The 27,045-nt window shown below is 40.5% G+C and overlaps 1 protein-coding gene and 1 long non-coding RNA gene across 3 annotated transcripts in view; one reads left to right on the forward strand and one right to left on the reverse strand.

Moving 5' to 3' along the window:
• The first annotated feature begins 236 nt into the window (after positions 1-236).
• LOC103717383 (putative glucan endo-1,3-beta-glucosidase BG4) overlaps positions 237-27,045 on the forward strand; it is a 28,079-nt gene continuing 1,270 nt past the window's right edge. The window contains exons 1-2 of one of the 2 annotated variants that reach the window (XM_039116761.3): positions 237-299; positions 5,774-5,866. In XM_039116761.3, the coding sequence (XP_038972689.3) occupies positions 5,797-5,866 (70 nt within the window). In that variant the 5' untranslated portion in view covers positions 237-299; positions 5,774-5,796. Of the gene's footprint in view, positions 300-5,240; positions 5,867-27,045 lie in introns of those variants that run through there. The other variant, XM_089930505.1, reaches the window with a different exon arrangement.
• On the reverse strand, positions 11,202-17,013 carry LOC149768563 (uncharacterized). The gene is made up of 3 exons (XR_016409083.1): positions 16,683-17,013; positions 12,275-15,776; positions 11,202-11,364 (listed from the first exon to the last, which is right to left on the reverse strand). It is a non-coding gene; the product is annotated as an uncharacterized LOC149768563 (long non-coding RNA).

A 27,045-nucleotide genomic window follows, 5' to 3' on the forward strand; every position in this document is an offset into this window, starting at 1 on the left:
TTTAGTCAAGATTCAAATAAAGAAAACTAGTAATCTTTAAAAGATATCTCATCTAAAAGATAGACAAATGGAATCTAGATACCATAATTCAATATTGTCATTTTTTAGGTATGGTACTGATTTACTAAAATATATGCTAAAAATATCATAAATAGTGTTACTCAATAAATGTAGATAACGTCACATTAAATGTGTTGGAGAAAACCGTCTCTCCTTCTACCTATATAAGTCAAGCTTTTTCTTTGAGACACTATTGTGTATCTTCTTCAGCTAAGTTTTTTGAAAAATCCAACCTATTGGTAAGTTCTTCTTCTACTTATATTCTTACAAGCTATTTTTTTTTTTTTTTGCTTAGATCAAGCAATTTCTTGCTTACGATTTCTAGTTGCTTGAGGTCTTTTGTTATATCTTTTAATGGATTGTATAGTTGCTATTTCTTAGAGAAACACAATTTTACAAAATATGATTTCAATAGGTTTTGTTAACCTAATGCTTGCAAAAATAAAAGAAGCTAGATTTCAAATAAAATAGGTATTTGGAGATATCTATTATATTGAAGAATTTGGAAAGAAAGGAGTAGAACAGGCTTTTTTTTTCCCGAAGGAAGAAATTCTCCCTTCAAGTGATTCTTGGATCCACTATTTGTTCATTTAGATATTAAAAGATCTTTTTTGTAATTGTTATGGATGAATAAAAGTTTGATAGAGTTTGGTTTAGAGAGCTTGTTGATTAATATGGGATGATTGTTTTAGGTTGGGTGAGTGTTGTTGACATCTATGTTCTTGTAAGCTTTCTTTTTTTTCCTCTTCTTTTTCTAATAAATTCTGGGGGATGTCTTTTTCTCCCTCCATTTTCTTAAAATTAACAAAAAAATAGATGCCTATATTTTTGTCAAAATTGTTGGATCCGAACCTTAATTTTTTATGTCCAAAAAAGAAGCCGGAATTTTTTTTGAAAAACAAATTCTCCATCCACCAATCACATATCCTTGTCCTAAGAAATAGCCTGAATTCCACCTCACCTCCTTTTCTTTCGCTTCTCTTAATCTTCTTTGCCTGCTACTCTTCATCCATCTTTTCTCACATCGCCCCTCATTTTAATTTGTTACTATGTTAGAAATAATTCATTCGTAGAACTAAATAGTATCAATTTGTTTGATTAACATGTTTGGAGCGCTTACGAATAAAGTGTAGATGCTAGGCTTACATATAATATTTTGCAGTCAATAATTCAAATTGACCTAATGCAGTGTATGGTCTCATGCAGTATATTTTTCCATTTGTAATATTAGATATACTAAGAAAGTTATTGTTATCATGCCTCTATTATTTATGAACTTAATTGCTATGTCATCCTTGCAATAGATTGAAAATTCCTTTCATGACAATACCACCAGGCATATTTGTCGATTTAGTCCCTTTAAATCTAGTGTATTGATGCCTGTCAATTTTTTTGTTAGATTTTGGTCAGTAACCATTACCCTTGAGCCCTGATCCACAAATAAAATTTCTTCAAGTATTATATACCAAATAGAAGAGACAAAAGAAACCAATCTGGTAATGTATAAAAGTGAGTTTCCAATTATTTGAATCAACTAGGTCAAAAAAAAAAAAAATGTTTGCTCTTGTTAGGTTGTGGTGCCTGTAAATGGCACTCCAAGGAATTGGTTTTATTGTTGGACAGGGTTGAGATAAGAATATCCTTTGTCACCTCTACTATTTGCATTGGAAATGGATATTTTGAGCTGGTTATATAAAGTTGCCCAATATGAAAATTTGTAGGGGGACTTTGTTTCAAGGAGAGTGAAGAGAAAATAACAATGTCCCAATAGGTAGATGACGCAGTGTTACATTGCAAAGCTAATGAACGTCCATTGAAGGTCATGAAGATCATTCTTTACTATTACAAGCTGTTATCAGCATTGTCTATCAACTTCTACAAAAACTCCTTGGTGTTCCTTGGTAGAAATCCTGATTTAGATACGAGAAGGCTTCTACTTTTCAGGGCCAACCTATTTCTCCACATATTGCCTACTTGGACCTCCTGTTAGTAGATAATGCTCTAAAAATATATGATTGGAGAAAGTTTATTGAAAAAATTGAGAAAAGACTGCACACCTAGAGAGGGAAATTCCTATCTTTTGGAGTAATGGATAATTTCAAATTGTCAGCCTTGCCTATATGTTGCATGTCAATCATCAAGTTACCCATCTCGGACAATAAAGAATTGATAGATATAGAGGAAATTTCTTTTGGAAAGGCTCCAAAACTGCTTTTGGTTTGTCATGTTTGGCTAGTTGGCATGTAGTTTTCAAGTCTGAAGAAGAGGGTGGTCTAGGGATCAAAATCTTGAACAGTATGAGCAAAAAGTGGCTTCGGAGATAATTAAGATTAGATAAGAGTATCATGGTAAAAGCAGATCGCTTGGGCATAGCATAGAAAAAATCAAGCCGAAACCTTTCACGCAAAGAGCTAACATATCAATGTAACATGTTTGAAGGATCATTTGTCATACCATGGCAATCCTTTGCAACAGAATGAGACTTAAGATTGAAAATAGTCAATTGGCTAGATTTTTTGGAGGATGAATGGTTTGAAGATTCAATTCTACGGTACGAATATTAAGTTGTGTTAGTAAACCTGACATCTCTATGGCTTCTCAATTCAATAAGAGATGCAAATCTTGGAACTTAAAGATTTACAAAAATCTAACCTTCATTTAAATGGAAGAGTGGACTAAAATTAACAGATTCTTGGCTGATATATCATTGTGTAAGAGTTCCAATATAACCCACTGAAAAGATACCAATGAATGTACCTAGAAGGAATTATGTTCTTTCATCAATGATGGTGCTCTAAGATCTTTCTTTTCGGCTCATTGGAAATCCTGCGACCCTGAAAAATTAAGATTTCCTTGTGGCCGCTCGTAAGTGATAAGCTCAACATGAAAGATAAGCTCCTTCGGAAAGGGTTACAAATCTTAAGGCGATTTTGTCTTTTGTAACAAGAGAGGAGACAGAGCAACCATTCATTTCTTAACTGTCACCTCTCAAGATCGGTCGTTTTAAAGATGTTCTCTCAAACTCCTCATTCGAAGGGAAGAGTCTAATTGTCTTTTCTCCGAACTTTGCAAAGAAAGAAAAGAATAGCTAGACAGTGGAGAACTGTGAGGGATTAGCTAAAACTAGCATTGGTTGGGTTTTGTGAAAAGAAAGAAACAACATTACATTTCTTCACAAGAAGAGTACTCTAGAGATATTGCTCGGAAAATAGAAAGGAGTAATGTGGACAGGGTGTTTAGGAATGCCTTGTCATTCGAGTCCTCATCAGTATTGTTTAGTGGGAAGCAGCTTATAGAGATACTGGATGATTGGTTTCCTTCTTGTTTTTTCTTATGAGTTGGTCTTTCTTTTTTTTTTTTTGGGTCAAAACGGCAATTTATATAGCTCTAACGTGAGTACATCCAGCCAGATCAAGAGAAAGCAAAAAGTACAAAGGTTGGGGTATGTCCCCTACCGATGTCCAAAGGAACTCTCCAGAGTGTCGAGCGACGAAAGAGGCGACACAGTTTGCTGCACTATTCACCTCTCTAAACACATATGCTACCTGAACATCTCTCAACTCCTAGACCAGTCTACGAGACTCTCGAATGAGAGGATGACTGTCACCATACATGTCTACCCTCCGAATCCAATCTATCACAATGGAAGAATCTCCCTCAAGACACACACACACTTGGCTCCCAAGACCCGCCTCGCATAGAAGAACCCCTCCCAAGCTGCCCGAAGCTCTGCCCTTAGTACAGTGAGACCAGGCATGCGATGGCCACCCACTATTATCAAATTGTCGAGGTGGTCTTGGATAACATAACCAATACTACCAGATAATCCGTTCGCCGACATACTACCATCAAAGTTCATTTTGACATGATTAAGGGGTGAGGGCACCCAAGAAACAAAGGTGAACTTGGGCACTGAGACAGCGAATGGGGTACCCCAGATATCCCTGGTCATCTCGGAAGAGAACAAAGTGGTAGCAGTAGAGACCTCTCCCGCCTGACGCATAGCTCTATCTACCATCAACCACGGAGGCGACCTCCTGCCCTCAAACAAACCGACATTTTTGTCCAATCATATATGGTAGGCCAGGTATGCCTTCTAGGTCCCAGCCTTACGAGTGCTAGGGCTCCGTATGAAGGCCCTCAAAAATAGACCAAATCCTATGCCGACTCCACTGAATGAAGTAGTAGCCCAGGGGCCCTCCTCCATATCGCTTTAGCCCTAGGGCACCACAGAAGGACATGATCGATAGTCTCCTCAATATCCGTGCACACCTCACAATACTGAGTGATCCGCATGCCCCGACGAGCTAATAAACTTCTGGTCGGTAAGCAACCCCATGCCACCTTCCGGACAAAAAGAGCAACACGAGGCACCCATACTAGCCTGTCTGGCTCCTCCCGAGTAGAGGCCAGTATAGCTAGGACCACCTCTGCCAACTGCTCTCCAAAAGTCTTCTGAATCATCCCCTTCCCCCAGCAACCCCCATCATGATCCAGCAGGTCACTGACCCTATATCTGGCTAGCCTCGCTGTGTCCACTATAGTCAGCAGCCAACTAAGTGGCTGCTCAGTAACCCAGCTATCCTCCAAGACATCGATAGACCGACCATCACCAACAGCCCATCTAATCTCCGATAGCACCAGTGCGGCTCTAGCACAAATCTTCCTCCAGACCAGTGAGTGATGACGTCTCGCACGAATACCAGATAGTAGGACGTCGTACTTGGCCCTCATCAGGGAGGACCATATGCTATCGGGCTCCAGCACAAATCTAGCTACGTGTTGAGCTGCTAGGGCCTCCCGTCTCGTCATCAGAGATTGCACCCCCAAACCTCCATGCTTGGTCGGCTGTCAGACAACCTCTCATGTCAACAGATGAATGCCCCCCGCCGCTACTCCTCCCTCATAAAAAGTTTCGGAAAAGCTGCTCAAGAGTCCTCAGAAGTGGCACTAGAATGAAAGAATTGGCAAGCAAGTATATAGGGATCGAAGTGAGCACTGATCGCACCAGGATAATCCTATCCATCATCGATAGTGTATGCATTTGCCATCTCTTAACCTGTGCCTGATGCTGAGCTCAAGGAAGGAACAATCCGTGGTGCGCAGATGCCGACTCGTAAGTGGGACCCCCAAATTTATCAGCGTGCCCTCTTGCTCTCCCACCCCCAAAATCTCCTGAATGGATGTCTTCATTGCCGGTCTAGTCTTCGGGCTATGAGTTGGTCTTAAAATGCTCTTTCAGGTCTCGTATCTCTCGTGGGAATGGATGATTGGTTTCCTTATTCTTATATCCCTTTAGAACTCTGATGTGCTTGTATTTTTCTTCTTTTCCTAATAAATCTGGATGGGTTCTCTCCATTTCCATCCCTTAACTGATGACTCTTAAGGGAAAATATTATCCACCACCAACTCCCCTTTTCCCTAATACTTCTTTTTTGGTGGTGACATCTTATTTTCATATTACAAATTAACCTCCTTTTAAATAGGATGGTGTGACCTCTTACCATACAGGCAAGATGTCAGGATTAATAGTGGACTCGGAGAGCAACGGTGCCCTCCCAGTCTCTCTCTCTCTCTCTCACACACACACACACACACGCAAAACAAGAAAGAAAAAAATCACGATTCTTATCAAAGAAAAAAAGAAAAAAGGTCAGCTTATAATATGTTTGTGAATGAGTCTCTTACGTGTTCATGTGAATTAAAAATACAGGGAATCGGAGGCAAGCCAAAATAATGGCGTGGGACTCCATCATCTGCTTCTTGTTGATCCTACTCTCCACGTTCCATCATGCTACCCATGCAGGTAACTGTGTCTATATACCATCTTAACTACCATCCATGCCCCTCTACTGAATTTAACAGAAAAAATATGTGAATATATCTCTAAGGTGTTATAAAATCTTGACTTTTCATCTTCACCTCTAGATGGATATTCATCTGAATTCATCCATGACTATTCAACTTCTCATAACCCTCCAATTTCATCATTAATGATCAATTAATGTATTCATGGCCTTTAATCTTATGGCCTTTGATCATTCTCCTTTGGCCTATAAATGGATGATATATATGTAGTATTGTACCGTGAGAAAAAAAGAAAGAAGAAGAGCCATTTGTATCTCATATTCTCTTGTGTTTTCTTTCTCTTTATTTTCTATTGCTTTATTACCTTTTACTTATAGTTTTATACCATGTGATCAGCACGAGACTCTAACCAATTAAGAGTCTTCACTTATTTGTGGTAATATATTTTTCTTCCCTTTTATTTCATAATGTCAAATCTCACCAAGCTTGAATTTGTAGCTCTTGACATATCCGGCAAAAATTATTTGTCATGGACTCTTGATGCTGAGATCCATTTGGATGCAATGAATATTGGAGAAACTATCAAAGAAGAAAACGACGCATCCCTGTAGGATCGCGCCAAAGCAATGATCTTCCTTCGCCACCATCTCCATGAAAGCTTGAAAGCCGAATATCTTACAGTGAAAGATCCATATGTCCTTTGGACAAATTTGAAAGAGAGATATGATCATCAGAAATATACGATCCTTCCAAAAGCCCACTACGAATGGATTCACCTACGACTGCAGGATTTTAAAACTGTAAGCGAGTATAATTCCGCAGTATTCAGAATTACCTCTCAATTAAAATTATGCGGAGAAAAAATTATGAAACAGGATATGTTAGAAAAACATATTCTACTTTTCATGCCTCGAATGTGCTCCTGCTGCAACAGTATCGAGAGCAGGGTTTTAAAAGATATTCTGAGCTGATATCAGGCCTACTTGTTGCCGAGCAAAATAATGAACTTCTGATGAAAAATCATCGATCACGACCAACTGGTTCAGATCCATTCCCTGAAGTGAATGCTGCATCATTTGTTCATCATAGACATGATCGTGGTCATAGTCAGGGACGTGGCTGTGGACGTAGTCGTGGCCGTGGTAATGGTCGTGGTCGTAATAACCACTGGTATCGCAGAGGCCACTACTGTTGGGAACCCTGGTGGTCGCATGCATATATTTTTAAAAATTTTACAGCGAAATCATGAATTAAACTATTTAATTCGTATGCATGCTAGAGATCATATCTTTACAACAAAAATAGATCCAAAATGAACTTTTCTCCCTCGAAGCACTCAACTTTGATTCTTCTTCGAGAGAATGAAGGATGGAGATGAAGGCGATGAAGGAGAAGAAGGAGGAGAGAAGGTGGCTAGCTCTCAGAATTTTTTCAGAATTTAGAACCCTTTCTAAAGACCATCTCAACAAACCCTAAGTGTGGGGGTCCTTTTATAGCCAAAAGACCCCGCACGCCTCACACCTCTTTTGGCTAATAAATTTGGCTAATAAAATTCCAAAAAAATTCTGATGAATCGGAAGCTTATAGACGAACAAATTCTATTTTAATCTTGTGCCAAGAATCCCTAAAAATCAGGGGGTTATTGCGCTCCAAACTTCAGCTGCACGTCACCCTGCTTGATGCATCGTGCAGTCCCTACAAATTAGGGATTTGATTCCTATCTTTTTAGGAAGATTTGAGGCGCCATATTTTTTGGAAAATAGCCCCATCCTTCTCTTTCCTCATGCCAAAAATTGGCCAAAAATAAAGAGGATAGGCACCACTGCTTTTAGGGATAAGGATGAGGTGTCTTTCTTCTCCAAGAAAGAAAGCTACGGTCCTAAATTTTTAGAATTCTTCTCCATAATAAATTCTGATTATTTGGACTCTTAATCCTCATCAAATAAGGACTCTTAATTGACTTGAGTCAATCCCAATCCAATTGGGTCAAGTCCGATCAATTAGGTTATGCCCAATTGGCTCGAGTCGAACCCGATCGAATTAGGTCAAACCCTAATTTGGCACAAATTGAATCTAATTCAATTTGTCTTAATTATAGTCCAATAATTCAATCAAATTAAATTTATTAGTAATCCAATTACTAATTAACCCTCCAATAATTCAATAATTATTTTAATGCAACTTTTGCTTAGGATAATTTGTCAATTGAATTGACCAAATTACTCCTGAATGATTCTTAATCATCAATCAGCCATTTGATCAACCTAGAAACTTCTATGCGTGTAACCCCATAGGTTCGAATCTAAACCGGTAGCACAAGAACAGCTTCTTTTTTTAATCGAAATGACCATCTAGCAATGGTACCCGACGTCAGGATAGGCCGAATGATTACAAAGCAACATTCAAGAACCCTTGGACTATGGTTACCGTAAAATTTATCCCTATGACTCCAAAATGCCAGGATGACTTCAGAATTCTGTCAACTCTATAATAAGTGCATCCATGATGTGATTCTACTTTAGAAATCTTGTGACTCCTCACAAGGATTACCCTGGCCAAGGTTTTGCGAAATTGAACACAAGGCATTATCTCCTATTTTCAGGAGAGGTCAATTCCATCTTAACTTACAACTGACTACGCAAATACTTGACTGTACCCAGTGACCTTCCGTCACTGAATTAGAAATTCAGATAGTTCAGTACCAAAGTACAGTGAGTTGCTTGCTAGTCACAGGTTGCGGTCTCAGGTCAGAGGGCCAACTTATACCCATATCCACTCGAAACATCTCTTTACAGTAGAGCGTTCCAAAATTGGTCACGTTCAGTGAAATGTACTCCTATACTTCACCTGTGTGACATATCAGTGTCTCCACACTCCTTGGTTAAGAGGACAACCAATGTATATGTCACACAACGATCTAATCTCGATAATGCTGCCGTCCTAGTAACAGCATATCATTTGATCGCGAACAGTTTTAAGGACTTGAAGATAAATCCTCCTTTATCATAAAACAAGTCCTAAGGACTTCATCATATAAAAGTTCATTTGAAGATGTACAATGAAATGATGAATAATGCCAAATAATACTTTATTAATTTGTCAATTCATTTACAAAATTCAATCATCAATATGCTGACGATTGACATTTAGGATACAATTTTCAACAACTCCCACTTAGCCTAAAGCCAATCGGCACAGTATCTAATACCCATCTTCGACTTGTATTCGTTGAACTCTTTGATGCCGAGGACTTTGGTAAATGGATCAGCCAAATTTTCTTTTGTATCAATCTTCTGAAGACCAATGTCACCTCGTTCGACGATCTCTCGAACCAGGTAGTAGCGACGTAGAATATGCTTGGTCCGCTGATGTGCTTTGGGTTCTTTTGCTTGAGTTATGGCTCCAGTGTTGTCACAAAATACAGTCACTGGACCATCAATGGAGGGTGTCACTCCAAGCTCAGTGATGAACTTTTGCAACTATACAGCTTCCTTGGCGGCATCAGATGCTGCGATGTATTCTGCTTCACATGTAGAATCTGCCACTGTATGCTGCTTGGAACTCTTTCAGCAGATGGCCCCACCCTTAAGAGTAAAGATATATCCGGACACGCTCTTGCTATCATCTTGATCTGACTGAAAACTTGAATTGGTATATCCCTTAAGTTTTAAGTCAGAATCACCGTAGACAAGCCACTGATCTTTAGTATTTCTCAAATACTTAAGGATGATTTTTACAACCTTCCAGTGGTTGCTACCTGGATCAGACTGGTATCTGCTCACTACTCCTAGTGAGTATACCACGTCTGGTCTAGTACATGTCATGGCATACATTATAGATCTCAATGTAGAAGCATATGGAATTCTATCCATACTCTCTCTTTCTTGAGGGGTTGTCGGACAATTCCTCTCAGAGAGGTTAATTCCATGGCCCATCGGAAGATAGCCTTTCTTGGAATTAATCATACTGAACCTCTTCGGTATAGTTGTTAGAACCCGCCCATGCCGCAGAAAATTAAAAAAAATTTAGATTGCAGCGGAAGAGGCATGCGCGGGATTAACCGTTCATCACATGAACTGTCACGCCCCGAACCCAGCACCCGGGTCCGGTACGCGACCGGCCGCATGAGCCCTAGAGCAGTGCTCTAAAGATCATGCAAGGCCTATGATTAACAAAAATTCCAATAAATCCACAATTAATTAGTAATTCAAATAGACAATCCGACATGCCCAAATAAACAAATTAGTTCAATTACAATATCTTCAAATGTTCATCGACATCAAAGAAGGATAAACAAATAAACTAACTAATGACTCTGATACTCGCACGCTGCGCCCATCCCATCCAAATCTAAGCATCCTGCAACTCTGATAAAGAAAAAGAAGAAAAGGGGGTGAGCTTTACAGCCCAGTAAGAATCCCTACACATCCATACCAACACAATAATAATATGAATTTGAAAGCCACGACAAATCGATGCACATTTCATGAAATCATAAACCGGCTATCAAAAGGCTCAAATAATCAATATAAGTATGTACGTCAAATATCAATGGAAGTCCAACCACGCAAGAATGATATAGCATACGATAGCTCATAAATCTTTATTAATGTTTTCAATGCTTTTTCATTCCATTCTATATTAACTTGATCCGGATCAATTATCTTTCCGACTTTGGGCCAAATCCCGGTCACGTTTCCAGCCCGTGACAGGGCAAACCAATAGTGTCACACTTAGAGCCTGTGACGGGCAAACCCATAATAACGAGACGGCCCAAAGTCAATGTTCATTTAATCAATTTCACATCCACACATCCATTCCAAACCGACCGGTATTAGTGAAGGCGCAACTCTATTTCCTTAAACCCCACCAAAGACAGCGCCACGAGTCGACTCCGACCAAGGCCTCACCCAACCCCGGACTCCGACCTGGCCTCGCCATGGGTTCAGGGACCCTCGGTATGACCCACCTACTAACCAGGCCATCGCCGTTGGCAGGCGGCAGGACATGCTGACAGTGACCCTTCCTGTGCTGCTCAGGGACCCCGCGGGTATGGCCCGCACAGCGGCCGAGTATGTCCAACATTCCCCCCCCCCCAACGCGATGCCTGGGTTTCGAACTCGAGACCCCTGGCTCTGATACCAATTGTCAGGATCAAGCGCTACCATTACACCAAAACCGACCGGTGTTAGTCCATACCACCACATCCATAAATTCAATTATGCAGGTATAAGTTATACACATACAAGCATCCATCACACTACCAACCACAAGCCAACACGATCAAAATATAATTAAATATAAAACTATTTTGCTTTGTCTGGATCATAGCATATCAAACATATATAGTGCAAAAATATGTATATCATGTAGGATTGGCGTACAAGGATTCTTACCGAGATTGTAGATTGACACAAACACAGATCCGGATCACAACCTACAAGCTGGGGTGCTGAGTCCCCTGGTCCAAATCTCCTGGCACCGCTGACTCCTCCCCTACAACATCAATTACAATTTACAAACTAAATCATTTAATATTTAAATATTCTAAACCATAATTGACATTTACTATGGGGTCCATCTCCAGATCCCCAAACATCTCAATTCCTCCAATTCTAGGGCAGTCGGGGTGGCCCGACTCCCACTCTTGTACCACCAGCCTATGTCGTCGTCCGCCATAGCCGCAACCACGCCGCGACGATAATCGGTCCCGGTGAAGAGACCAAAAGAAAGGATGGACGAGAGAGAAGGGTTCTTCCTCCGCCTCTTTGGTCCAAGGGCAACAGCCAGGGTGGCTATGTCCTCACCTTCCCCACCCTCGGCCACCATTGGCCGAACCATCGCCGGCCACCCCTGCTGCAGTCGCCGGCGATGGTGGCCGGCCAAGACAAAGAGAGGAGAAGGGGTCTCCTCTTCCTCTTCTTCTTCTTTTTCTTCTTCTTCTTCTTCTTCTTCTTCTTCTTCTTCTTTCCAACCGACACTGACCCCTCCCCCTTCCTCCATTTCTTCCACGGAAAGGCCACCGTGATGGTGGCTCGGCCTTTCCCACCCCACCCGACGGCAACCCAACAGTCCCCCGACCGCCATTGCCGCCGGCGATGGTCATCCGACGCGAGGAAGAGGAGGAAGGGGCGGGATCACGAGGAAGAAAGCCTCGGATCCGCCATCCCCCATCTCCATCCAAGCCTTCAGTCCCTCACCAAACTCCATACAAACTTGATCAACGCCCAAGTACCATGGATCCCGGCCAATCCCGACGGCCGGCGGTGGCAAAATCCGGAGGAGAGAGGCCGAAACAGGGTACCCCTGTTTCGGGCTCTTCTCCGACGATTCTCCGACCAAAACCCCCACAACACCACCCGAAAAAACCTAGCAAATGAAACGCAAGGGAAAGATCCACGCTTACCTCAGTCCGATGGGTGTTCCGGCGGCCTTTCCGGCGAGGAATCGGAGGAATCGAGCTCGGCTTCTTTCTTCTCCCGGTTTGTGGATGGTCTTCACCGAAGGAAAGGAAGCTGTGGAGCTTCCCCCACGGCCGGCCAGATCCTCTCCGGCGCTCGTCTCCTCCGGCGATCAGCTCACGCCGCCGCCGCCGCTCTCCCCTCCCCTTTCTCCTCTCTTCATCCACGATCGTGCCTAGGGCACGATCGTATAAAGAGGGATGGGCCCGGTCTTTTCGGGCCGGCCCATCTCTCTTTCCTTTTTTTTTTTTTTCTCTTTTTTTTTTTCATGGGGTATTACATACTCTCCCCCTTAAAAAAAAAATTTCGTCCTCGAAATTGACTTACTTGAAGCCTCAAACTTTAAAAAATGCATCCGTTATATCATCCCTGAGATCTCAAGTAGTCTCCCTCTTGGAGTACCACTCTTAAGATTTTGACATACAAAAATCACAGCATCCCAAAACTTGATCCTTTTTTTTTTCTTTTCTTTCTCCCACATCATTCCAACAAATAAGAGATCCATAGAATCAACAACATTCTCCTGAAACTAACTCAAGTATTTCATCATAATGCCTTTTAGATCAAATATTAATGATCTTAATCAGTTTCAAAATAAGTCAAACCACCACACTTCCGCTGCACACTCTGATTTAATTCATTAAATACTCTAAAGCCTTTAAATGATTTATGACCGATATACCGCTTTGCACTAGGAGTAAGAAAATCCAAATTTCAAAACTTTAGTTGAGTAGAACCTCCAGATCTCTCTGTCCTCAATTTATGTAGAGTATACTAACCATAACTAGCACTCAAGCCATTAATCATGTTTAAGGTCACTACATGATCTTCACAACCATTTTAGAATCCAAAATATCTAGGTTTAATTTAAAATAAATTAACCTTGGATTTCCTCCGCAATTCGATTAGACAATCTACGTTGATCCTTTTTTTCCGAAAAGATTTTCTTCAAATTCAATGGATTAGAGGTCATTGAGCCAATACACTATGATTAGAAATTAACTCTATCGATCTCCTGATCTTCCTTCACCAAGATTCTTAACATCCATCAACAACGCCATATATGATAATTCATGTAAGCATCTTATGACCGAAGTCTCTACTCAATATGACATTTATTAGTGGCTTCATCAACAACGACAAAAGATCCCTGCTCAAATCTTAAACCTAGGCTTGAGTTTTTTTTTTTAAAATTAACACATCAAATAGTCTTCCACAATTATAAGTAAAATCCAGTAGCCCAATCCAAACATGAGAATTCAAATAATTAGAATTCTCCTATCAATATGCATACTCTATAGCCTCAAAATAATCAAATACATCCATAGGAAATAGACCTATTTGCAATATCCAACATGCCAACACCAGATATAATCCACATACATTTTCAACTTCGAAGAACGTTCCTTTCAATATTATGAAATCTCCTTAGCTTACTCCAATACTAAATCAACGTACAAATCCCACTCTAATAATTAGCAGCAAAACCAAATGTATGATCACATCAAAACCCACATCAAATTTGAACTTTCAAATCATTTAAATAATATCTGAACATGGTATACTCGATATGCCATTGTTGATCTACACTTATCTTAGGTCAAACCTCTCTTATCATGATCAAAGACAATTTATACTTTCCTTCCGTATGCATCGAAAACCAAACCGATGCATACATTTTATCACAATGCCAAGTGATCTTACAGCTTAAGCACTGAATTTAATTGTCATGTCCAAAGTGATCATAACATTAAGCTATGATATATTTCTGTCACGATCCCTAGTGATCTTAAACATATGCTCAAATTCCAATTTTGTCACTATCCCCAATGGTCTTAAACGTCAAACTCTAATGCCATTAAGGCCACAGTCCCTAGTGGTCTTAAATCTTAGATTACAATATCATTTCTGTTACAATCTCATATGATTATAAACCAAGACTCTGATAGTTTTTCTATCATAATTCTCCACTGATACTCACCTGAACTTAAATCCTAGGATACCTCAACCTTAAGCTCTGATACCACTCTGTCACGCCCCGAACCCAGCACCCGGGTCCGGTACGCGACCGGCCGCATGAGCCCTAGAGCAGTGCTCTAAAGATCATGCAAGGCCTATGATTAACAAAAATTCCAATAAATCCACAATTAATTAGTAATTCAAATAGACAATCCGACATGCCCAAATAAACAAATTAGTTCAATTACAATATCTTCAAATGTTCATCGACATCAAAGAAGGATAAACAAATAAACTAACTAATGACTCTGATACTCGCACGCTGCGCCCATCCCATCCAAATCTAAGCATCCTGCAACTCTGATAAAGAAAAAGAAGAAAAGGGGGTGAGCTTTACAGCCCAGTAAGAATCCCTACACATCCATACCAACACAATAATAATATGAATTTGAAAGCCACGACAAATCGATGCACATTTCATGAAATCATAAACCGGCTATCAAAAGGCTCAAATAATCAATATAAGTATGTACGTCAAATATCAATGGAAGTCCAACCACGCAAGAATGATATAGCATACGATAGCTCATAAATCTTTATTAATGTTTTCAATGCTTTTTCATTCCATTCTATATTAACTTGATCCGGATCAATTATCTTTCCGACTTTGGGCCAAATCCCGGTCACGTTTTCAGCCCGTGACAGGGCAAACCAATAGTGTCACACTTAGAGCCTGTGACGGGCAAACCCATAATAACGAGACGGCCCAAAGTCAATGTTCATTTAATCAATTTCACATCCACACATCCATTCCAAACCGACCGGTATTAGTGAAGGCGCAACTCTATTTCCTTAAACCCCACCAAAGACAGCGCCACGAGTCGACTCCGACCAAGGCCTCACCCAACCCCGGACTCCGACCTGGCCTCGCCATGGGTTCAGGGACCCTCGGTATGACCCACCTACTAACCAGGCCATCGCCGTTGGCAGGCGGCAGGACATGCTGACAGTGACCCTTCCTGTGCTGCTCAGGGACCCCGCGGGTATGGCCCGCACAGCGGCCGAGTATGTCCAACATTCCCCCCCCCCAACGCGATGCCTGGGTTTCGAACTCGAGACCCCTGGCTCTGATACCAATTGTCAGGATCAAGCGCTACCATTACACCAAAACCGACCGGTGTTAGTCCATACCACCACATCCATAAATTCAATTATGCAGGTATAAGTTATACACATACAAGCATCCATCACACTACCAACCACAAGCCAACACGATCAAAATATAATTAAATATAAAACTATTTTGCTTTGTCTGGATCATAGCATATCAAACATATATAGTGCAAAAATATGTATATCATGTAGGATTGGCGTACAAGGATTCTTACCGAGATTGTAGATTGACACAAACACAGATCCGGATCACAACCTACAAGCTGGGGTGCTGAGTCCCCTGGTCCAAATCTCCTGGCACCGCTGACTCCTCCCCTACAACATCAATTACAATTTACAAACTAAATAATTTAATATTTAAATATTCTAAACCATAATTGACATTTACTATGGGGTCCATCTCTAGATCCCCAAACATCTCAATTCCTCCAATTCTAGGGCAGTCGGGGTGGCCCGACTCCCACTCTTGTACCACCAGCCTATGTCGTCGTCCGCCATAGCCGCAACCACGCCGCGACGATAATCGGTCCCGGTGAAGAGACCAAAAGAAAGGATGGACGAGAGAGAAGGGTTCTTCCTCCGCCTCTTTGGTCCAAGGGCAACAGCCAGGGTGGCTATGTCCTCACCTTCCCCACCCTCGGCCACCATTGGCCGAACCATCGCCGGCCACCCCTGCTGCAGTCGCCGGCGATGGTGGCCGGCCAAGACAAAGAGAGGAGAAGGGGTCTCCTCTTCCTCTTCTTCTTCTTTTTCTTCTTCTTCTTCTTCTTCTTCTTCTTCTTCTTCTTTCCAACCGACACTGACCCCTCCCCCTTCCTCCATTTCTTCCACGGAAAGGCCACCGTGATGGTGGCTCGGCCTTTCCCACCCCACCCGACGGCAACCCAACAGTCCCCCGACCGCCATTGCCGCCGGCGATGGTCATCCGACGCGAGGAAGAGGAGGAAGGGGCGGGATCACGAGGAAGAAAGCCTCGGATCCGCCATCCCCCATCTCCATCCAAGCCTTCAGTCCCTCACCAAACTCCATACAAACTTGATCAACAAGTACCATGGATCCCGGCCAATCCCGACGGCCGGCGGTGGCAAAATCCGGAGGAGAGAGGCCGAAACAGGGTACCCCTGTTTCGGGCTCTTCTCCGACGATTCTCCGACCAAAACCCCCACAACACCACCCGAAAAAACCTAGCAAATGAAACGCAAGGGAAAGATCCACGCTTACCTCAGTCCGATGGGTGTTCCGGCGGCCTTTCCGGCGAGGAATCGGAGGAATCGAGCTCGGCTTCTTTCTTCTCCCGGTTTGTGGATGGTCTTCACCGAAGGAAAGGAAGCTGTGGAGCTTCCCCCACGGCCGGCCAGATCCTCTCCGGCGCTCGTCTCCTCCGGCGATCAGCTCACGCCGCCGCCGCCGCTCTCCCCTCCCCTTTCTCCTCTCTTCATCCACGATCGTGCCTAGGGCACGATCGTATAAAGAGGGATGGGCCCGGTCTTTTCGGGCCGGCCCATCTCTCTTTCCTTTTTTTTTTTTTTCTCTTTTTTTTTTTCATGGGGTATTACATGAACGTTGTTCAAAAACCGTTCGTAGTTAGATAAGGATTAAAAACTTTTAAACTATTAGAAAGATCAGATCTTCACCTTGTGCGGATAGATGATCACCGCAAACTGATGATCGTGGTTTAGGATGAAGGTTCGCTTGAAGCCGTTCACGTGTCCGGCCTCTACGGGTATCCACACGAAGCAAAAACCAATCCTAGCTTCTTTGTCTCCCCGGGGTGCTAGCTCCCTTGCAGAGACAACTTTAATGGCTGATCTCCTCTCTTTCTTTCAACTCTTGAATGTGCTTGAGAGGAGGAAGAAGAGGGATGAAGAATAGTAAAGGAACAAAACCCCTGCAGCCTTCTTTCTTTTCCCTGCGTTGGAAGGAGGAAGGGAGGATGAAGAGGCCACCTTTCTTTTTCTTCCCTTGCTTGCGGCTGAACTAAGAGGAGGAAGAGAGGCGGCGTACGACTGAGGAGAAGAAGGCTTCAATGCCCTAGGTCAGCCCCCACGCCTCCTCTTAAATAGCATGTGGAGCTCCTAATATATAGGAGCTCCTTGATTAAATTCCAAGAGGGGCGCCGACCCCTCTTCTTTGCCGCACCAAGCAAGGAAAAGGAGGAGGGGCATGTGCCCCTCCTTCATGGTTAACCTAATCCTCCTTTAAGGAGGATTAGGAAGGTTACTCATGGTTAGGTCCTAATCTAATTAGGTTTGGACCAAGGGTGAACCAATTTGGGTTTTAATCTAGGTAAGTCCTAATCCAATTAGAACTTAATGAGCCATGGCTCAATTGAACCCTTCAATCCTAATCTAATTAGGAGTCATCTTGATTTATTAGATTAATAATTAATTAGGATTTAAGAAGTCCTAATCCCATTAGGATTTATTTAATTTTAGTCCTAATCCAATTAGGACTTTAATTTGAATCCGAAGTTCTAATCCAATTAGGATTTCTAGGAATCCTATTCTAAGTGGAAATCCAAAATAGATTCAAAATCTTAATCTAATTAGGATTGTGGAAATCCTACTTCAAGTAGGAATCTCAGTCCTACTCCAAGTAGGACTCCCAGTCCTAATCCAATTAGGACTCTAGGAATCCCACTCTAAGTAGGATTTGTGTTTTAAGTCCAATTAATCAATTCCCATTTCCTCTTCAACTTATTATCAATCGAATTGATTACTTGTGATTCATAATCACTTTTCAACCATCGGATCGGTCAATACTTCTAGTGTGTGTGATCCCATAGGTTCTATTCTGACTGGTAGTGAGATATATTGTGATCTCTATCTCAATATCATTGAAAACTCCTTTCAATGGGTTGGAATGATTCCAACTCTACTCATTAGGGTTTATCGATCATCGAGATAATCCCTGTGAGTCTCACTATCCACCAGTGACACCTAGCAGCATGTAGTGGCTATCCAGCAGAATGAAATGATGAACTTCTAGGTGCAGTTAATATGTGATACAGTCCTACTATCGTGGATTCCTACAGGACGGAGGTCATGGACAACTCGTCAAACCCCATCGTCTGTCGTATGTGAAGATTTATTCGACTTAAGTTCGAGAGTGGAAAACTCTTTCTCCACTGTGCATACTGCCCCGGCCGAGGTCTTACGAACTCAGTCTTATAAATCACATAGGATCTCTCCTTATCTATCAAGGTCGATAGATTCCTTATAGGTGCATACCCTACTCCTACAGTGAACCTACTGCAGCCAATCTACACTGCATGGACCCATATGGCTAGAGACCATGCATGTGTACAGTCAAACTACAATAACCTTACTGTGAGTGGCCGAAGCACCGCAGGTCAAAGGACCAGTCACATTACTGCAACATCAAGCAAGTCACCGACGAGTGGATAGACATCCAAGTGACTTCTTGTCTTGGTCACGCTCAGTACCCTTGTTTCTAACAAGCACCTGCACTATTACTTCAGTGTCTCCACACCGTGGACTCGAGTCTCGTCCATCCATAGGGAAAGTAATGTGTGCACTGATCTCATCAGATCGATCACCGTCCTCGTGATGATCCATCGATCAGGAGCGTTTAGAAATTAATCACTAATGATACATGGCTCAAATTCTCAACTCTTGAGAATATGCATCATCATCTTATTAATTTTTTGGACGATTCATAAACACAATAACAATATGAATGAAAAAGATGCCTTTCATTTATTCAATAATAATAATGTCAAGTACAAATTGTGTCCCAGAATTAATAATGTGTCAGCCAAAATTGGCTTCTAGGGCATACATCTAACAATAGTATCAATGTATGTGGATTGGGATAATCCAAGCAATTTTCTAGATCTATCTCTATAAATCTTCATCCCTAGGATGTAAGTTGCTTCTCCCAAATCCTTCATGACAAATTGAGATGATAGCCAAACCTTTATTTCTTGTAATGTAGGAATGTCATTTCCGATTAGAAGAATGTCATCCACATACAAAATAAGAAATATAATAACTAAACCATTTGCGCATTTATAAATGCAAGGTTCCTCTTCATTCTTAATGAAGCCATACAATTTGATCACCTTATCAAATCGTATGTTCCAACTCCGTGTTACTTGCATTAATCCATAAATGAATTTTTGAAGCTTGCACACCTTAGACTCATCTGTAGATATAAAACCTTCAGGTTGCATCATATACACCTCCTCTTTTAAATCTCCATTTAGAAAAGCGGTCTTTACACCCATTTGCCAGATTTCATAATCTAAGTGTGCTGCTATCGCAAGCATAATCCAAATGGATTTGAACATTGCCACAGAAGAAAATGTCTCATCATAGTCAATACCATAACGCTGACGATATTCTTTGGCAACCAGACGGGTTTTATAGGTCTCTACCTTTTCATCTACGCCCCGTTTCTTTTTGAAAATCCACTTACACCCTATGGATTTAATCCCTTCGGGTGGGTCAACTAATGTCCATACATCATTGACCTTCATGGATTTCATTTCGGATTGCATGGCTCCAAGCCATGCATCAGAGTCATACCTCTGCATTGCACCCATATAGGTGATCGGATCCTCATCGTTTTCATCAAGTTCGATAGGATTTCCATTTCGGACCAAGAAACCATAGTATCTGTCCGGCTGACGTGGTACTCTACCTGATCGCCTTAATGGTGCATCTAAGATGGGTTCTGGATCTGATCTAATCAAATCCAACTCAATTGGTTTAATGGATGGTGTCGGATCTTCTACATGTTGAACTTCCCTAAGTTCAACATTAGAGCTATTAGTTTCTTCACTAAGAAGTTCTTTCTCTAAGAAAACAACTCTATTGCTTACGAACAACTTTTGTTCTTCAGCAAGGTAGAAATAATATCTTTTAGTTTCTTTAGGGTAACCGACAAAGAAACATTTGTTAGACTTGGGTTCAAGTTTGTTTTTCTTCAAACATTTGACGTACGCCGGACACCTCCAAATCCTAAGATGAGAGAGTACCGATTTCCGTCCCATCCACATCTCATGTGGTGTTTTATTCAATATGATTAAATCTTGTTTTTCCTTTTAGAAATCTACTTTATTTTGAAGCATGTTATCTTTAATTTTTGTATGATGATCTCTTTTGTTATAAAATATATATGGTGCTCCATTTTCTTAATTACTAACTTCTATGTTTTAAGCATCTTTAATGCTTATACGTACTTTATTTTTATTTTTTTTGAAGAATATGGATTTATTTGGAATCAATGATGGAGATTTGTGGCTAGCAGACAGTGCAACAACACACACCATTCTCAAAAGTAAAGCATATTTTTTTCAGCTAAAACTAGCTGAAGCAAATATGAATACAATATCTGGTATTGCAAATCTAATTGAAGGCTCCGGAAGAGCCTGCATGGTGTTGCCTGGAGTAACAGTATTATCAATAAGCGATGCCTTGTTTTATAGTAGATCCCAAAGGAACCTACTAAGTTTTAGTGATATACGTAGAAATGGTTATCATATTGAGACCATAAATGAGAATGATAAAGAATATCTCTACATTACATCGCTTATCTCTGGCAAGAAGCATATGGCGGAAACATTGCCAACATTCTCCTCTGGATTATATTATACTTATATCAATCCAATAGAATCCAATGTTGTGATTAATCCGAAGTTAATCAATCCAAAGACTTTTGTTCTTTGGCATGACCGCTTAGGTCATCCAGGAGCAATAATGATGAGAAGAATTATTGAAAATTCATATGGACACCCATTAAAGAACCATAAGATTCTTTTATCAAATGAATTATCATGTGCTGTTTGTGCTCAAGGAAAATTGATTGCTAGGCCATCCCCAACTAAAATTGAGATTGAATCTCCTACGTTTTTAGAACGGATTCAAGGGGATATATGTGGGCCTATTATTCCATCATGTGGACCATTTCGATATTTTATGGTATTAATAGATGCCTCAACACGTTGGTCACATGTTAGTCTATTATCCACCCGTAACGTGACATTTGTGAGACTCCTTGCACAAATAATCTGGTTAAGAGCTCAATTTCCGGATTATACAATCAAGAAAATTCGTCTTGATAATGTAGGAGAGTTTACATCCCAAGCTTTTAATGATTATTGCATGTCAATTGGGATTACTGTTGAGCATCCTGTGGCCCACACGCATACACAAAATGGTCTGGCAGAATCTCTGATTAAACGCCTGCAGCTAATTGTTAGACCATTACTTATGCAAACAAAGTTGCCTAGTTCAGTTTGGGGACATGCTATATTACATGCTGCAGCACTAATTCGAACTAGGCTAACTGCTCATCATAAATACTCCCCATTATAGTTTGTTTCTGGCAAAGAACTAGATATATCCCATCTAAGAATTTTTGGTTGTGCAGTATACGTTCCAATTGCCCCACCACATCGCACAAAGATGGGTCCTCAAAGGAGACTGGAAATTTATATTGGATTTGAATCTCCGTCAATTATTAAATATCTTAAACCATTGACTGGAGATCTTTTTACAACATATTTTGCTGATTGTCAATTTGTTGAAATAATATTCCCTGGATTAGGGGGAGAAAAACAAAAGCTGGAAAAATAGGAACTCTCATGGAATGCATCATCAATTTCTCATTTTGATCATCGTACAAATCAGTCTGAACTGAAAGTTCAGAAAATTATTCATTTGCAAAAGGTTGCAAATCAATTACCAGATGTATTCACTGATGCTAAGAAAGTAACCAAGTCACATATACGAGCTGTAAATGCTCCTGCTCGAATTAAAGTTCCAAAGGAACAAACTACTAATACTTAGCAAATGAGTCTCTTGCACGCCAGAAGCGTGGTAGACCTCTTGGTTCCAAAGATAAAAATCCAAGAAAGAGACGGGAGCAAAATAAACAAGTTGGCACCACTTTAGTTCTTGATCCTCCTGAAGAGGCTATGGCACAAAAGCTAGTAGTAGATATAACTAAAGAAACAACTCCAGAAGAGTGTCAGGCGCTTGAAAATGATGAAAGAATTGCAAATATTGAGAATGAAGAAATCTCAATAAGTTATGTCACTACAGGAAAAAGATGGAACCGAAATAAAGTTATGGTTGATGAAATATTTGCATATGCAGTAGCTACTGATTTAATAAAAGAAAACGAGGATCTTGAACTGAAGTCCATTCAAGAATGTCGATATAGAAATGATTGGCCAAAATGGAAAGACGCAATCCAAGTCGAATTAAATTCGCTTGCAAAGCGAAATGTATTTGGACCTGTAGTCCAAACGCCTGAAAATGTACAACCTTTTGGCTACAAGTGGGTGTTTGTACATAAAAGAAATCAAAATAATGAGGTTGTCAGATACAATGCACGACTTGTAGCACAAGGTTTTTCACAGAGATCTGGAATTGATTATGAGGAGACATATTCTCCTGTAATGGAGGCAACTACATTTAGGTTTTTAATTAGTTTGGCAATTTCTGAAGGACTTCATATGTGTCTTATGGACGTGGTCACAGCTTATTTATAAGGATCACTTGATAATGATATTTATATGAAAGTCCCTGAAGGACTGAAAATGCCTGAAGCATGTAGTTCAAAACCTCTGAAAATGTATTCAATCAAGTTACAAAAATCTTTGTATGGATTAAAGCAATCTGGACGAATGTGGTATAATCATCTTAGTACATACCTCCTGAAGGAACGATATGTTAACAAAGCTATTAGCCCATGTGTTTTTATAAAGAAATCAAAATCTAGGTTTGTTATTATTGCAGTGTATGTTGATGATCTTAACATCATCGGGACTCCTGAAGAGCTTGCAGAAGCAGTCATATACTTAAATAGAGAATTTGAGATGAAAGTTCTTGGAAAGACAAAATTTTGTCTCGGCCTGCAGATCAAGCATTTATCAGATGGAATATTTGTTCATCAATCTAATTACATAGGAAAGGTGTTAAAACGTTTTTATATGGATAAAGCTCATCCATTGAGTGCCCCAATGGTTGTTCAATCCTGTGATATAAAGGACCTTTTTCGTCCTCGAGAAGATAACGAAGAGATTCTTGGCCCTGAAGTGCCGTATCTCCGTGCAATTGGTGCACTAATGTATCTTGCTAACTACACGCGATCGGACATAGCTTTTTCTATTAATTTATTAGCAAAATATAGTTCGGCACCAACACGGAGACATTGGAATGGTGTTAAACACATATTTCATTATCTTCGAGGAACAACTGATTTGGGATTATTATATTCAAAGCAACCAAAATTGGAACTAGTTGGATATGCAGCTGTTAGCATCCCTCGCACGTTGCAGAAAATTTCAGAAAATTCAATGCACAGCGGAAAGGCATGCATGAGATCCCGTTCATCGCATGAACATATTTTTAAAACTTCATTTGTAGATAGATTAGGATTAAATCTTTTAAACCATTTTATATCATTAGGAAGATCAGATCTTCATTTTGTGCGGGTAGATGATCACCGCAAATCTGATATTCATGGATTTGATGGAAGGTTCGCTTGAAGCCGCACATGCGTCCGACCTCTACGGGTATCCACATGAAGTAATGAACCGATCAAAGCTCTCGTATCTTCCTAGGGTGCTAGCTCCCTTGCAGAGATGTCTTTCGATAGCTGAGATCCTCTCCTTTGAATCAACTTTTGATTGCCTTGAGAGGAGGAAGAAGAAGGAAGAACCAAGGAAGAAGATCTAAAGGTCTCTTCGCAGCCTTTTTCTTTTTCCTTGTTTTGGAACCAAGAGGAAGAAGGAGGAGGGCCGCCAAGGCTCTTCTTTTTCTTCTCTTGCTTGCGGCTCAAAGGAGGAAGAGAGGAGGAGGTCTTCACGGCTGAAAGGAGAGGGATTTTTCATCATCACGGCAGCCCCTTTTCACCCTCTTTTATGGCATGTGAGGATAGAGAGGAGCTCCTAAATTTTAGGAGCTCATCTTTATCCTTCCATTTTTCAAAATAGGAGGGGCGTATGCCCCTCCTTTTTCCCTCGCACCATCAGTCAAGGGAGGGGCGTATGCCCCTCCCTCTTATCCTCTTTGGTCAACCCCACTTAATCAAATTAAGTGGGGATTGGGTTAGGTCTTGTGTTAGGTCCAATCCTATTCAAAATAGGATTAAGTGCACCCATTTCAATTTTCTCCAAATCCTAATCCAGTTAGGATTTAATTGAACCATGACTCAATTGAACTCTTCAATCCTAATCCAATTAGGAGTCATTAGATTAATTAGATTAAAATTAATTAGGACTTAAGAACTTCTAATCTAATTAGGACTTATTAAATTTCAGCCTTAATCCAATTAGAACTTTAGAAATCCTACTCCAAGTAGGACTCCAATTTAATTTGAAATTCTAATCCAATTAAGACTCCAAGAATCCTACTCCAAGTAGGACTCGTGATCAAGTTCAATTAATTAAATCCAATTAATTAAATTAAATTGCAATCCAATTACAATTATTCCTTCTTTAACTCACTAACTCTTAGCGGGTTAACCAATTATCAATCAAATTGATTATTTGTGATTCCTAATCACAATTCAACCATCGGATTGGTCAATACCTCTAATGTGTATGATCCCATAGATTCTATTCTGTCTGGTAGTGAGATATATTGCGATCTCTGTCATAATATCATTGAAAACTTCTTTCAATGGGTTGAAACAATTCCAACTCAACTCACCAGGGATCATCGACCATCAAGATGGTCCCTGTGAGTCTCACCATCCATCAGTGACACTTAGCAGCATGTAGTGGCTACCCAGCGGAATGGAATGATGAACCTCTAGGTGCAGTTATCGTATGATACAATCCTTCTATCGTGGATCCCTACAGACCGGATGTCATGGATAACTCGTCAAACCCCGTCGTCTGTCATATGTCTAAATTTATTCGACTTGAGTTCGAGAGTGGAAAACTCTTTCTCCACTGTATGTATTGCCCTGGCCAAGGTCTTACGAACTCAGTCATATAAATCACATAGGATCACTCCTTATCTATCAAGATCAATAGATTCCATGTAGGTGCATACCCTACTCCTATAGTGAACCTACTGCAGCCAATCTACACTACAAGGACCCATATGACTAGAGACCATATATATGTGCAGTCAAACTACAATAACCTCACTGTGAGTAGCCGAAGCACCGTAGGTCAAAGGACCAGTCATACTACTGCAACATCAAGCAAGTCACTGACGAGTGGATAGACATCCAAGTGACTTCTTGTCTTGGTCATGCTCAGTACCCTTCTTGTCCTGCACTATCACTTCAATGTTCCTACACTGTGGACTCGAGTCTCGTCCATCTATAAGAAAAGCGATCTGTGCACTGATCTTATTGGATCAATCACCGTCCTCGTGATAATCCATTGATCAGAAGTATTTAGAAATTAATCATCAATGATCCATGACTCAAATTTTCAACTCTTGAGAATATGTATCATCATCTTATTAATTTCTTGGACGATTCATAGACACATAAACAATATGAATGAAACAGTTGCCCATTTATTATTCAATAATAATAAAGTCAAGTACAAAATTATATCCTAGAATTAATAATGTATCAGCCGGATTGGCTTCTAGGGCATACGTCTAACAATGCAGATGTTGGATATTTGTCTGACCCACATAAAGGGCGATCACAAACAGGATATTTATTCACATATGGTGGTACTGCTATATCTTGGCGATCTATAAAGCAAACTATCACTGCCACTTCTTCCAATCATGCCGAGATACTTGCGCTTTATGAAGTAAGTCGAGAATGTGTGTGGTTGAGATCTTTACTTCAACATATCTATGAAGAATGTAATTTTCCAACAATCAGCAAGAAGTCAACAATAATATACGAGGATAATACTGCATGTATTGCTCAAATAGAAAGAGGATATATTAAAGGTGATAGAACCAAGCACATCTTACCAAAATTCTTTTTCACACATGAACTCCAGAAGAAAGGTGAAATAGATGTTCGGCAGATTCGCTCAAGTGAAAATCTAGCAGACTTATTCACCAAAACATTGCCTGCAACAACATTTAAGAAACTAGTACAGAAGATTGGTATGTGTTAACTCAGAGCTATTTGTTGACATGCTCACATAAGGGGAGGCTTATACGCATTGTACTCTTTTTTCCTTTGCCTAGGTTTTGTCCCATTGGGTTTTCCTAGCAAGGTTTTTAATGAGACAGTTTTAGAAGCGTATAATGAGAATATTGTACTCTTTTTCCTTCACTAGGATTTTTATCCCACAGGGTTTTTTTCTAGTAAGGTTTTAATGAGGCATATTCTTAAGAGATGAATATCCAAGGGGGAGTGTTATAAAATCTTGACTTTTCATCTTCACCTATAGATGGATATTCATCTGAATTCATCCATGACTATTCAACTTCTCATAACCCTCCAATTTCATCATTAATGATCAATTAATGTATTTATGGTCTTTAATCTTATGGCCTTTGATCTTTCTCCTCGGCCTATAAATGGATGATATGTAGTCTTGTACCATGAGGGGAAAAAATCAAGAAAGAATAAAAGAGCCATTTGTATCTCATGCTCTCGTGTTTTCTTTCTCTTTATT

Source organism: Phoenix dactylifera, chromosome 1 (assembly GCF_051530095.1).
Source record: "Phoenix dactylifera cultivar Ajwa chromosome 1, Ajwa_hap1_PhDact_Kaust_v1.1, whole genome shotgun sequence".
Lineage (NCBI taxonomy): Eukaryota > Viridiplantae > Streptophyta > Magnoliopsida > Arecales > Arecaceae > Phoenix > Phoenix dactylifera.